The 14,114-nt window shown below is 49.6% G+C and overlaps 1 protein-coding gene across 2 annotated transcripts in view; it reads right to left on the reverse strand.

Annotated features, from left to right (window-relative positions):
- LOC8040731 (splicing factor, suppressor of white-apricot homolog) overlaps positions 1–12,208 on the reverse strand; it is a 48,595-nt gene extending 36,387 nt beyond the window's left edge. The window contains exons 1-5 of one of the 2 annotated variants that reach the window (XM_029981768.3): positions 12,006–12,208; positions 10,564–10,736; positions 9,400–9,507; positions 9,126–9,190; positions 861–1,071 (exon numbers count right to left, since the gene is read on the reverse strand). In XM_029981768.3, coding sequence (XP_029837628.2) covers positions 861–1,071; positions 9,126–9,190; positions 9,400–9,507; positions 10,564–10,736; positions 12,006–12,184 — 736 coding nt within the window. In that variant the 5' untranslated portion in view covers positions 12,185–12,208. Of the gene's footprint in view, positions 1–860; positions 1,072–9,125; positions 9,191–9,399; positions 9,508–10,563; positions 10,737–11,694 lie in introns of both variants that reach the window. The other variant, XM_029981769.4, reaches the window with a different exon arrangement.
- Positions 12,209–14,114: the final 1,906 nt, after the last annotated feature.

Genomic DNA, 14,114 nt, shown 5'->3' on the forward strand with positions numbered 1-14,114 from the left:
AAATATTTAATAACAAAACACTATACTGAACAAATCCTTTCTTTATTTCACCACATTTTTTTAAATAACTTTTTGTCTAAGAAATGATTTTGTATGTAGTACACTATTCATATGTTTTATAAAGAAGTAAAAAAAAAACAAATGTTTGTTTTTCTTTAGAACAGGTGGAAGCCAATAATTGCTCTTGACAGAAAGAAAGTAGTGAGTGATGAGTTTCTGCTAACGCTTGCACTCAAAAATACAATCTGCACTGAGATCCTGAGTGTGTGAACATCATGTATTCATTCAGGAACAATGCATACTGTAACATGTGTCCTATCAAAACAATTAAAAAAAAAATGACAGGGCAGCGACTTGATGGTTGAGCCAAATTTGTAGAAACCACAACGGTTTTTCTATGATTGCGATAGCATTTTTCTTTGCACACAGCTAAATTTAGCGGGGAAACTGAATTGGTGCATAGGTCATGATGTGAATTTATCTACTAAATTAAATCCTTGTCATCCTCAACAAGTTAAGGAATGCACCCCAGAGACCGATGTCAAACACGACATCTAAAATGGCCACTAGGGCAACTTCAAGGACGACGCCTAGGACAACCTCCAGGACGACCCCCAGGACAATGTCAAGGTCATCAGGTCCTTCGAAGAGGGTGCAAATGTGAAGGAGTGCGTACTGCTGCTCCGCATATGCGCAGCACAATGGGATGCAAGCACAGTGAGCTGAAGTGGTCTAGCACGCATACCCATTGTGCGTTAGGAGGCCAAAATATACATAGCTGAAAATCATAAGTAGTAGCTTAATTATGCTATCACATTAAAAAAGCTTTTTGCGAGTACAATGTTTCTGACAAGGCTCACCGCTCGACTGCTGCACGGGTATGTAAGTGCCACACTTGATCTGCTCGACGAGGAACCGGTAGTAGACGTTGAGCGGGTGGTCGAAGGCCAGGAAGGCAAACTGTGGGTTGGACGACTGCTTGGTCTTCACCAGGATCTCCATCTGGGCCCCGTGCTGGGACACAAACACCGCTGTCTTCTCAATGATGGCGTGCAGCTTCATGGTCGGGGGCTGCACCGGGAAAACAGAAGCAGTCACGCCAGTATCCGCATGGACGAGTAAACGTCCCACGAGCTCCGACGGTCCCACAAAGTTTCTCAAGACTGTGCCTCAAAGAAAAACAGGCAGATGGCAACGATTACACATAAAGCCACGAAACGTAAACGTGGTGGCACACACAGCAAGAGGCCTTCAGGAGTACAAGCACGTACCGCATGCCGGAGAGCGTCGTACCGTATTCCACGTGGCAGTGCGTGTCTCCGGAATGCCTCTGGTTGGATACGTTCCGTTTCGGTGCATTTGTAAAACAGATAAGAAACACCGAAAGACCAGGTGGTGTGGCGTAGTGATTAGCATACAAATCCTGGCGCCGCACAAGATTTTGTTTTTCGGCAGTTCCGCAACAATCTATTTGATCGATACAGTTCATTCATGCACAAATTTTCTACTTGTGGTGCTAGTAAAGGGTTCAGTAGAGCTGCTGCAGCTTTTCCTTGATTTCCTGGTCGATGTTAAGAAGTTGATGCATCTTGGTTTTTGCCGTTTTCCTTGAGCTGTTCGACTTGACAATGTAGGTGATGTCACCTCTTGCCTCGGCTTTCTCAGCGAAGTGATCTGCTGAAGCTGCCAGATCAGAGATCATTGTGGCCAGGCGCTTAACGGGCATCTGCTAAATCTGTCTACATGTGCCATATAAGAAAACTTCCCCATTGGAATTTCGAAATTTATGTTAACATACAAGTAAAAAATAATTATATTTTATTATTGTAAAAACAATTCATTTTTGCACAAAAAAAGAAGAAAAAACTTACAATGTATCACCAGGAAATTCAAGGATATTCAAGCACTGCTAAAAATTCCAAAGCCTTCAATGTCCGGAAAATGTTTTCAAATTCAAGGGTTCTGAAGGATCCGTGCGAGCCCTGTACATACGCTCAGAATGTCGACGCCCCACTCCCCGACTGTCTTCTAAGTGTCAGGTTATCCGTTGGGGTTTTGGGAGTTCGTAGATGATCGTGAGTTTAAGGCGTAGACTGGGGTTGATTTAAAATTAACAAGACGTTTATTAACTGGGATTACAATCGGATACACAAGGTTACAAATTATGTCGGAGGGAAGAGCGGTCGTCCCGTCCGTATCGTACGGCGTCCCGGAGTCGTCTCTGTTGCGAAGGGGCTTCTCCTCGGTGAGACGTAACCCGACGCCTTGCTCCTCTCGCCTCGGAATCCCGCCCGGGTCACGTAAACCGGGGGGCCCGATTCTGGGGGCTCCACGGAGGTGCAATGGGAAAGCCCGGGCTGGACGTAATTTTAAGGTGGCTTCTCCGCGCGGAAGGCGCTTGACGCTGACACGCCCTCCTTTAAATATGATTTGTCCTCAAATCACTCCAACGCGTAATCCGCAAGGTAGGCCGGAGGTCTGCGCGTCCTTGACAGTTGCTGACCTGCAGCGTCATCCTCGACGTTGATGAGTGCTCCGTAGTTTTCTTTATCGCGCGTTGGGGCTTCGGATCCGTCCTCGTCTTCACGTTCATCGCTTTCATCTGCGCCGGAGAGCGCTCGGCCGACGCAGGTGTCGGATAACTCCGGTGCCGCTGGTGTGCGTGTATTGTGTCGGCGGAGTTGTTCGACGTTTGCCTTTCTTTCGTTTTGTCGTCCTTTTATGGAATGCAGCCTTTTGATGACCACGGTGTTTGGGGTTCGAAAGGACTTGATCTCGAACGGGCCCTCGAAGAACGGGTCCATCGTGCTTGACCTCGCTCCGATGCTGCAGTAAACGGAGTCGCCGATTTTAAATCTCGGGGTCTTGCTCCTTGCGTCATACCAGCTTTTGGCCGAAGCTTGAGAGTTTTCCAAGTTGTTTTTCGCGTCGTGCCGCTGTCTTGCCAACCTGTGGAGTCTAGTCGTCTCGTCTAGGTCAGCCTCAACTGTTCCGATGTTGAGCTGTCCGGGAAGTTTCGGGACGTAACCGTGCATGAGTTCGAAGGGGCTGAAGCGTGACGAACTCTGTCGCGAAACGTTGACAGAGAAAACTGCCTCGGGTAGAATCTTCTCCCAATTCTTGTGAGGTTCGATGAGTTTTCGAATTATATTCTTCAGCGTCCCTACCATCCGTTCGACAAGACCGTTGGCCTGAGGCCAGTAGGGTGGTGAGGTCACGTGCGTGATTCCAAGTCGTCTGTACAGAGCGGCAGTCTGTTTGTTGACGAAGCTTTTAGCCTGGTCGGTGACGATTGTCGTGGGCACGCCAAATCTCGGAATCCAACGATTCAAGAGGTAGTCGACGTAGAAGTGTGCTGCTGTAGAGGGCACGGCGACAGCGTCAATGTAGCGAGTCGCGTGATCGATGCAAACGAGGACATACTTTTGACCGTTGCTTTCTTCCAGTGGTCCGAAATGGTCGAGAGAGACTGTCATGTTTGGAGAGTCCGGGACTGCGCGAGGTTGCAGAGCGCCTTCTCGAGTTATGGTTCGTTGGTTCACGCGTTGGCACGTGTTGCACGATCGAACGTACTCCCGAATGTCTCGCGACATCTGAGGCCACCAGTAGTTCCTCTTGATTTGTTCCGTCGTTCGCTCCACGTCCATGTGTCCAGTCGAGTCATGACATATGTTCATAACAGAATCTCGAAGTGTGTCTGGCACAACGATTCTCTTGAACTTTTCGTCCATTTTTAATAAGATCCCATTCGACCGTCCGTAGTCGTTTCCGGGCAGTGACGCTAGTCGCTGACACAACGGGTCGATCTGTTGCTGTTCCCGTAGGCGGCTGTTCGTGCTCACTTGCGCATTCAAGCAGATGGGGGAGGGGTTGGTCGCTCCGGCGAAAGTGAGAAGAGTCTGGGAGTCTTCCGGGTCGTACTGACGTGAGAGGGCGTCCGCCTTGTTTGATTTACTCGGTCGGTGTACGATTTCGAACTCGTAGTCCGAGAGGTCGAGGATCCACCGTGCAAATCTTCGGTTGGTCAGGCCGTTCTTAACAAGGTATGTGAGGCACATGCTGTCCGTAATGACTGCAAATCGTGGGCCTCCGCGCAAGTATATTGCGAACTTTTCCGTGATGGCCCAGTGTAGCGCCATGCACTCGAGAACGTTAATGTGCAAGGTGCTGTCGTGCGCGTTCAAAGATCTGCTTGCGTATTCGATTACCTTGTCGCACGAGTCGTGTCTCTGCGTCAGGATCGCTCCAAAACCCGTTTGGCTCGCGTCCACGTGAACCGTGCTGGGGCACTCACTCCGAAAGGTGGCCAGAACCGGCGGAGTCTTCAGACAATGCTTCAGGTCGTCGGCGATCCTTTGATGTTCGTCAGACCACTTGAAGCTCGCGTCCCTCAGCAGTAGCCTACGCAGCGGTGATGATCGTGTTGCGAAGTCCGGGATGAACTTTCGGAAGTGATTTAGGAACTGTAGGAATGAGTAAAGATGCTTTGCATCCCTCTCGGGCTGAAACTTGTCGACTGCAGAAACACGCTGAGGATCGGGTGTTCTGCCTTCCGCCGTGATCACATTCTCGAGAAATTGAACGCTGGTTCGTACGAACTGGCACTTCGCGATGTCCATGCGGAGTCCGTTCACAACGATGCGTCGTAGGGCTTCGTCTAGAAGTTCCAGAGCCTCAGCTACGGTTTTTGCGCCTTGGCCAACGTCATCCATGTACGTTGCTGTTCGGGGAAGTCCGTCGAAAGTTCTTCGCATGACCATTTGCATAGTTTGGGGCGCCTTACAGAACCCGAAGGCCATGCGGAGATACTCGTACTTGCCATCTGGAGTGACAAAGGCTGTCTTGTGAACATCTTCCGGCTTCACTCGGATGGTGAGAAATGCGGTCTTGACGTCCATAACAGTAAAGTAACGGGAGCCGTCCCCCATTACATCGTCGAGTGCGTCGTCCATTCGAGGCATGGGGTACGGCGGGTTGACTGTTTTGGCGTTCAATTTTCGGTAGTCGTGAACCATTCGTCTGGGAGTCGAGGGATGGTTCGGCTGGTTTACCACAAGCGTCGGTGCAGCATATTCGCTTTGGCTTTCGCGAACAATTCCACGCTCGCGATAGTCTTCGACCTGTCGTTTGATGAATTCCCGGTCGGCTGGGGAGCATCGATAGGGCCGCGACGCCACGGGGATCTCGTCGCGTAGCTCAATGGAATGCTCGGCGTGTGGGCAGGTGCCCAGTTGTTCCTCCACCGTCGTAAACGCAGCGTGGTGTTTTGTGAGTATCCCAAAAAGTCTTTCGCGTTCTTCCGGCGAGGCGTCTTCGGTAATGCTGTCCACAGCCGTGTGGATTCGTTGCATTAGGGCTGCTTCGATGTCATTCCGTGCTGGCTCGAACTTCACGAACATGGCCAGGCGTTCAGCTTGGGGCAGTCTCTCGTGAAAGTTGGACACCAGAGCTTCTCCGGAGATTGTCGTCTTTGGAATCTCGGCGGGCGAATCGTAACGTTTAGGTAGTTCAACGATGGTTATGTCGTTCGAAACGTGAAACGTGACTTCCACGTTAGCGAGTTGGCGCCAATCTGATCCGAGAAGTAGGTCAATTGACTTCGGGAGTGGAAGAATGAGTATTTCCGGTACCTTGACCGTCGTTGATCCAACGCTGATCGTCAGAGACGTGCACTTGTCAGGCGTCAACTTGTTGTCCAAAACGTTGACGAATTCCTCTGCCCGGGACCACGACGATACGCAAGCGTCCTGGGGTAGTGCCCTGGGATCGATGATCGATACGTTGGCTCCAGTGTCGATGCACGCCTTCAAAGGACGGTTATCCGTGAAGGCGGTGACGATGGGGAGAGAATCTCCTGTCGTGCGCAAGAAGCAGTGGACATTCTTCTCGTTTGGACCCGCGCCCTTTTGTGCGCGTTTCTCCTCTGCACGGATGGTCGCTGCAGTTTTCGGCTCTGGACAGTCCCTGGAGAAGTGACCGGGCTGGTCGCAATTAAAACAGTTGCTCTGCCTCGTGCGTTTGAAGGGTTTCGGTGTTGGGGCATTCGTCAAGGTGCTGGTCGGGGCGCCTGTCGTTTGCTGCGTTGATGTCGAATGTTCGTGCGTGCCTTGTTTGCGTGGTTGAGTCTTTTCTCTGGGACGGCGGTGGTCCAAAGTCGTCGCGCAGTCAATCAGCTCGAGGACCGATTTACAGCCTTGGGCTGCCAGGGGATTGGCCCACTTGTCCTCGGTGATTCCGTGTAGGATTAAGGAGATCCGTTCGCTAGCTCCTAGCTCACAGGGAGCTCGCTCGAGCATGGCATTCTTCGCGTAGATGTACTGCGCAATGCTCTCGTTGTGGCGGAGCTGTCGGCGCTGCTGGTACTCCAAGAATTGTTGAAGTCCCATTTTTCGTTGGAAGCGTTCCTTGATGGCTTCCTTCCATACTTCCCAGTCGTCGATCCGGGAACCGTATGACTTGTGCCAGTCTCGTGCGGCACCGTGAAGGCGGGTGACGGCGTTGAGCAGAGTGAGGTTTGGTGTCCAGTTTGCGAGGAGAGCCACTCGTTCGATTTCTCGAAGCCACTCAGCGACGTTTTCGTATGACTCCCCCTCGAACGTGGGAATCGCGTGCGAAGTGTCGCTCGTGGAGTGGACGTGGAGGGGCCTCGTGGACTGTCGTAGGGTCTCGGCCAGTTGTTGTTGCGTTTGGACGATGACCGACAGCAAATCAACCGTTGTTGCGTTGCCGCTCACCTGCGTTGTCGTGCCCAGCGCAGAAGCATCCGTCGTGGTTACTTCTCGTTCTGGTCCGTTTCGGTCCGTCACGTTGACGCCATTTTCTGGGTGTGGCGTTGGAAGTGCGTTGTTGAAGGCCAGGATTAGTTGCTGGAGTTGAATTTTGATATCTTGTATCTCTTGACGCATTGTGTCCTGATTGGTAGTTTCCGTTCCCTTGTTGGAGTCCGTGATCAGGGCGTGGTCACCGGTTTCGTTGGATTCTGCGGATCCTGTCGACTGCGCCATGTCAGGTTATCCGTTGGGGTTTTGGGAGTTCGTAGATGATCGTGAGTTTAAGGCGTAGACTGGGGTTGATTTAAAATTAACAAGACGTTTATTAACTGGGATTACAATCCCAGTTAACAAACACAAGGTTACAAATTATGTCGGAGGGAAGAGCGGTCGTCCCGTCCGTATCGTACGGCGTCCCGGAGTCGTCTCTGTTGCGAAGGGGCTTCTCCTCGGTGAGACGTAACCCGACGCCTTGCTCCTCTCGCCTCGGAATCCCGCCCGGGTCACGTAAACCGGGGGGCCCGATTCTGGGGGCTCCACGGAGGTGCAATGGGAAAGCCCGGGCTGGACGTAATTTTAAGGTGGCTTCTCCGCGCGGAAGGCGCTTGACGCTGACATAAGCATGGCCGTCTCGTTGCCCAGCGCAGAGCGGATGCAAGTGGAAACAGTCACAGTAGCCGCTTAATAATTAAAACTACACTCCAGAAAGTCACACTTTTTATTTGAATTATCAGAAGATTAAATTGGAAATTCATCTAAATATGATTCAAGATAAAATTATGGTTTGCTATATGGATGGTCACACATACAAAGCAGATGTATTACGATTTTCCCTACATAGGCCTAATAATCATAAGCAGGTATGCCACACATGAAACATTGGTGAAATGTATGACGCAAGTTTATTCATCCTGCAAAAAGTGCTGTTTATCGTGGACCGTTTAGACAACACGTGACACCTCAAAACAAAGTTAAGTTTATTTATCTAGCAAAAAAAGTTGTCTATTGTGGACTATTAAGCAAGAGACACACAAGTGATGAAAATGGGTGCCGCACGGTAGTTTTCAGAGCAACTTGCGCGGACGCTGCGACGTGGACCTATGCCTTGCTGCCACGTCACAGCATCCGTGCTAGGTGCTATGGAAACTGCCGCACGGCGCACGTTTGCATCCCTCACGTGACCTTAGCCCCGTGAAGTGCCCCTCTTACCGAGCACCGGTGCACTGCAGAGAAGCAACACCTGCGGAAGTGAGCTTCGCGGGTACTGCTTCTTTGCAGTGCACCGGCGCTTGGAACGAAGCGCGTTCGATGAGGCTGCAGGAACAAAAAGTAGGAATTACACAAAAATGCCGTTCGATTTAAGCGGCTTATAAATACATTAAAAATGTAATGAGACGACCCAAATTTTGAAATTTGAATTAACGAGAACTATGAAATATCTGAGTTTGAATTACCGCTAGTCTACTGTACTGTACCCCCCAAGCTTTAGGCATGCACATCGCTGGGAAGCTTGGGGGTATCGGCTTTGCTCCACTGCAGATCGGTTTAAGAGTTCTGGAGGGCAGAAAAGGGTTTCCCGAGATTTTGGATGAAGCTTCAGGTAACTGGCAACAATGGTTTTAAGCTCCACGACAGCTGAAGCGTCGTAGCTAGCTTTGTAGCTCTAGGTACGCACACTGTATCGAGCAGAAGCTTGTGCCACAGCCTACGGCTTCATAGTTACATTTATAATCAAAGGGGAGACTGAAAGGAGGCTAAATATGGGGTGGGGATCTGTTTTTTGTGTCTGGAAGTTAGGTTAGGTTAGGATAAAAACAATCATGTAGCATGTAAATAGCGCAATATCATGCGAGTTACACCTGAAAACAAAATCTGGTATGTGATTCAGACAAATGAACTAAACACCCAAGAAAGGCTGCCATACTTTATTTCACACAGCCACACTCAACCACCACAGTGGCTGTGCGGGTATATATAGGATGTTTGAGAAATAAACCAGTTAGATGAGTTTGAGACGTTCACTTCTATGTCTGCTCCTTTGGCTAAAAGTTTTCCTTTTCTTCATCGCAGTCTCACGTGTTAAACACGATTAGCTACCACCAGCTCACCTGCCCACTCACAGTCTTTTTGCAAAAGACATGTGGTGGCAGTAGTGGTGCCACCAATGTGGAGCGAGGAAGGTAGGATAAAAGGAGAGAAGAAAGAAAGCTCAGCAGAAAGAAAAAGGAGAAAGGTGCAGAGAGCAAGACAGGTTGAAATTTGTCCAAAAAAAAGGTAAACTGAAAAAAAAAAAAAAAGAGCGCTAGAGCAGGCGAAATGGGCCCATGCTTCCGTGAAAATAATTAAGATACATACCGTTGGAACCGAAGGTGGAATGTGCAGTCCCTTGGGTGCCTTGAAGGGGGTCTCTGCGTCATCTTCTACAAAAAGAGTGGCACAAAATTCACCCCAAAATGGTAGCCACGACTAAGAATTGAGACTGAACCACCCTGACTGCCTTTGTGGCCAGAGTGGGACGTGGTCTATTCGCCACCTGTCAATATAATGGGTGCAGCACAAGTGACGAATCACCCTCATCCCAATCTGGGCACCAGGCAGAAGGGTCCACCAAGCAGCATAAGATACTTACGCGAGTCTTGCAACTCCTGGGCCGAATTTTCTGAATCGTAGGAGAACGGAGTCTCCTTGTAGGTGCCATCCGAGTTGAGTGCCACGTTGAGGCGCTTAAGCTCTTCCTCTGCCAAATGAAATGCGGAGCAAGTGAGCTGCACTGTCGTAAAGCGACCCGAGACATAAATTGCCCGTCAAAAAACAAACACGTCGCGTAAAAATCTTGAATTTGGTTCAAACAAACGAACACCCGAGAAAGGCCACCGTACTCCATTTCACCTCAAAAGGGACCGCAGCGAATGCTACGAGCCATCCCTGGCAATCTGATGCTGCAAGCGCGTCACGTGATTGCACGTCGCCAAGCTCCTCCCGACGGTCACGTGGCACCGGATTGGATTACATGGCTCGCAGCATCTTCCACAGTCCGTTACAACGTGAAACGGAGTATGGGAACGAGGGCATTAGCATCATATGCAAACCTCTCGCAGCACGGTTGGCTGTGCACTAAATGCTTTTTTAACTTTTTCCAGATGAATGTAACTCAATCAAGCTCTATGATTTTTAGGTAGCTCCGGCTCAATCTAGCTTCGTTGCCCAAGGTCTGCTTCCGCACATGTTCCGACAGACTCCTTGGTTCCTACTATGGTACCCAGAATGCATGTTAGGACTGGTGTGTTTCACATCCCATAAGTGGCAACAAATGATGCCGGCATATCCTGCCGTCAGACATCGCGGTCCCGGCAGTTAGCAGCAGAATTACTGGCGAAAAAGGAAGGTCCAGTTTAAGAGAGTAGAAACACGAAGGACGAGGACAGACGAACAATCTCTTTCATTTAGGAACACTAGATAAAAGAGCGTTCGTCCGTCCTTGTCCTTTGTTTTTTAAACTACAGCATTCCATTCGCAACACGCTCGCATAACTTCAAAAAGAAGAGCCAATGCGAGCACCGCCGTCGTCGCCACGCTCGAACTGCTGGCTGCCCAAGCTTCCGGGTCAGGTTGGAGACCGAGCTACAGCTGAACAGGGGCCCGTAACATTTGCTCCCGCAGCTGTGCCGTCGCCAGGGTCGCGGTAGGCAGCAGCATAACACTTTTTCGACGTCATCGGGCAGAAATCGAGGATCCGTAGTTCCTACCAAACCGTCTCGAAGCAGAGTAGCTCTGAAGACGGGCAAACCCTCACCGTGCAGGATGGACTCCTCGTGCAGGTCCCTGAAGAGAGCCAGGAAGCGCTCCTCTTCGCACAAATCTTCGAGGGCCCTCTCCTCTTCGGAGAGGCTTGCCATGTAAGCCGCCACGGCCCCCGGCTTGGGTTCATGCTCTTCGACGTTGTTCAGGTAGCCCCTGGCGTCGTACCTATGCATACGCGGGGACGCTCATTAGACAAGGCTCGGGAACGGGGAAACTGCTACGCTAGAGGCCACGTGGCTCCTTCCTTAATCTCTGCTGGCTCAGGATTCAAGTCTGAAGTGTTGGTGCAGCGTGAACGGAACAATTACAATCACGAGAGTGAATTTGGCTAAAAGCAGTGTGGCACTTATTTTTCTCTCTTGTTTGCCGACATGGTTGCAGTTTATAAGGCACGAAGACTGCAGCATGGCACTGAATGTTTGCCTCAGATAGTGAGGAAACAGAACCGAGTCTCGAAGGAGCTGGACGAAAAAGATTAGACTGATTTCAAAATATGTTTGATATAATTTCAACGTGGCATGAATTTCCTAGCTACTTTATTCTGGTTACCCAACAGTTCGATTTGAATGAGCGATGTTAATGCAGCCGGAAACAGTGCAAAATCTATGCAACACCTCGTGATATGTGCGCAAATGTCTAAGCAATGAAAACATAATTTGAAGCACTCCTTTAGCCATCTTTCCTTAGTTTATTGCTCGTTGCACACTGCAGTCTACACAAAATCGATTCTGCCACCAAAGACGTTTGAATTAAAAGAGACACTGCCAATTTTTCTGCAATGACGAGATGGGTAGCTGAATAGTAAATCAAGACTCTAAAATTGTATATTATTGTTTGTGTTATTAGTTCAATGTCGTAAATATATAAGCACTACAAATGACCACAAACTGCAACCATATCGAGCACACCATACCGCGCGAATCGTACGTGTCGAGCTTACTTCGGTCAACAACATCGGTTTCTACAGCATGTTTCGCTTTACTGATTTTATGCTCGCCTTAAATAAAACAAGAGGACACTACGAGGCTGCTCTAAGCTAGCGCCAGCAGAATAACGGCGTCTGCACGTTCTACAAGACACAGCAACATTGGATAGAAGTAGTTGAAACAACATCGCGGTATACCTGTTCGGGGTCCCGCAACGGGGCACACCACACACATTTGGCACTTTTGAACCTTAATACTGCGAGCGAGCGCTCCGCAGCTACACAACACTCATCGGGACAACAGAGAGATCCCAAGGGCGCGTCTCTCTCCCCTCTGCTTCGGCTCCGCACGCTACCTGCAGGGAATGCTAGAACAACTAGGCAGAAATCATTAGCGAAACACGGGTTTTAAGGCATGCAAGTATGAGTCAGAAAAAACGTCAGTAAAAACCTGGCCAAGTGAAAATCCGCAAAGTGAGGAGGGCAGCATTGTTTGCTCGAAGACGGACCTGTCAATCATAAGGCTGTCGTCACCCATCCAGGGGATCAAATGTTTGCCGCGGTCAATAAGCATTGCCTTTTCGTTGTCCCTGAAAAGTTTACACGAGTAGCCGAACACTAAGAGCTCCTCGTCCGGTTTATTCCGTTCGCCTGCAGCCCACGTCCGGCCATTCGCAGCAACCGCCATTTTGGTTTTCGGTTCAGCTTGCACCTTGTTGCTGGGCTATCAAGCAAGATGACTGATATAGCGCCAAATTTGGTGCTTTGCGAAATCAAGAAACCCAAGCAAAACACATTTAACTGTTGCTTTATTTATAATTTACAAAAAAAACTAATATGTCTACGCGTTTATATTGAAGTTTAAATGAATAAATAAATAGTAGTAATTGTGAATATTGAAGAAATTTGCTGCGAAAACTAATCCAATCCAATTCAATCCAGTGTTTGAATTTCGTTTCGAGCATTTTGAGGGAATTTGTGCGTTGTGGCCTGTGGTTGGGGCGTTCTGGTTGTAATTCTTGCCTGAACAGGACGGCTAGCCGAACAAGGACCGGACTGACCGAACTACTGTTGTTGCTCCGGATGCTGGTTATTGTGGGGCCGTGGGCACGGTGAATATTCTTACGGGAATAGGAGAGAAACAGCCCGCTGACGCGTTGCCACCGCAGATCCACACTACGCCTTCGTGCAGATAAGCACGTTATCCATCTCTTCGATCATTGCTGTGGGTCCGACCCTAACTGTCTTCGCAAATTGTGTGCCTACGAGACGCAATGAAGACGTGCTGCGTCTACAAGTGCGGTGCGTGTCCTGCCGACGATGTGTCGCCCATCAGGTTTCCCAGGGTCCACATAGTAAGAAATAAGCGGATTCGGATGATCCGCGCGGTTCGCTTCAATCCTGCGATTTCCATGTGGTGTGCTTTAGACATTTTGAAGCGGACGTGATAGCAAAGGTGAGACGAGCGCGACTCAGGAAGGGCGCCTACCCGACGCTGCGGCTCGAAGGAACGTCGGCTGCGAAGAGTGCAAGAAAACTGGAGGGTGATCGTGCCGGTAAGTAGCATTCAGCATCACATCGGCTGAAGGGGATCTATATGGATATATGAATGCTGGATGGTGGCGCCGATGCAGCATCGTTTGTGTTTGGAACTGCTGACTTCCCATGCAGAATTTTGTCAGTACTCAGTTGAAATGTTTTTGTAAAATAAGCTAAAAAAAAGGAGGGTTTTGAATTCCGACATTGCGATCATTGGGCGGCTGAGAAAAGGTCATCGCAAAACCGCCAGAGCCGGAAAAATGCTGTCTTTGACGAACGCAGAAAATCTGAATTAGGTGTTCACCCAGCTGAAATGTGTTCACACAACTCAGGTGTGTTTGGACATCCTCCATCTACATGCAGGCGGTTACTCGGCGCTTCGACAGCAGAACATTTGTGTCAGTCAGACGAACAAGAACCAGAATAGCTCGAGTATATGCAGATCCCTATGAGCCCCGCTGCCTTTCTGACATCTGGGGCAGTTACCATCGCACAACTTCGTCAGCATCTAATGCAGCACATTGGGCGCTCATCGGCGTGTTAGTATAAAGATCCATCCCATAGTTATTATTAGGATTGCAGTCTATTTTTTTATTTTTGCCAAGATGACTTTTTTTTTTTTCACTTTTTGAAAGTTGTGGCGGTCTATCGAATCGTACCGAGCACTTTTCCTATTGCATAACTTGAATTTTTTTTTTCTTGCGCAGGGGGGCTGGAGGGATGGATGGATGTTAATGGCCATACCCTTTGTAACGGCGTTAGCTTGCACCACCTAGCCTAAGTCTAAAAAGACACATACATTACACAATGAACCCCTTTCAAAAGTGTGCAGCAACTATTAGCTGCTGAGGACTGAGAACGCGATGGGTTGATCACACACTCCGAGCACATATTGGGCGTGAGCACTGCATCAGCGTTCAACGAGGGCTCTGATACAATTGCACGTCTCTTGTCAGTGATGTCACAAGGGTCAGCAACACCCAGGGCGGCAGCCCGCCGCGACCCCCCCCACTCTCGTGGCCCGCTGCGACACCCCCCTGAGCGCTGCTCCCTGGGTGATCTGCCCCCCCCCCCCCCCC

Source organism: Ixodes scapularis, unplaced genomic scaffold, assembly GCF_016920785.2.
Source record: "Ixodes scapularis isolate PalLabHiFi unplaced genomic scaffold, ASM1692078v2 PGA_scaffold2__306_contigs__length_199485367, whole genome shotgun sequence".
NCBI lineage: Eukaryota > Metazoa > Arthropoda > Arachnida > Ixodida > Ixodidae > Ixodes > Ixodes scapularis.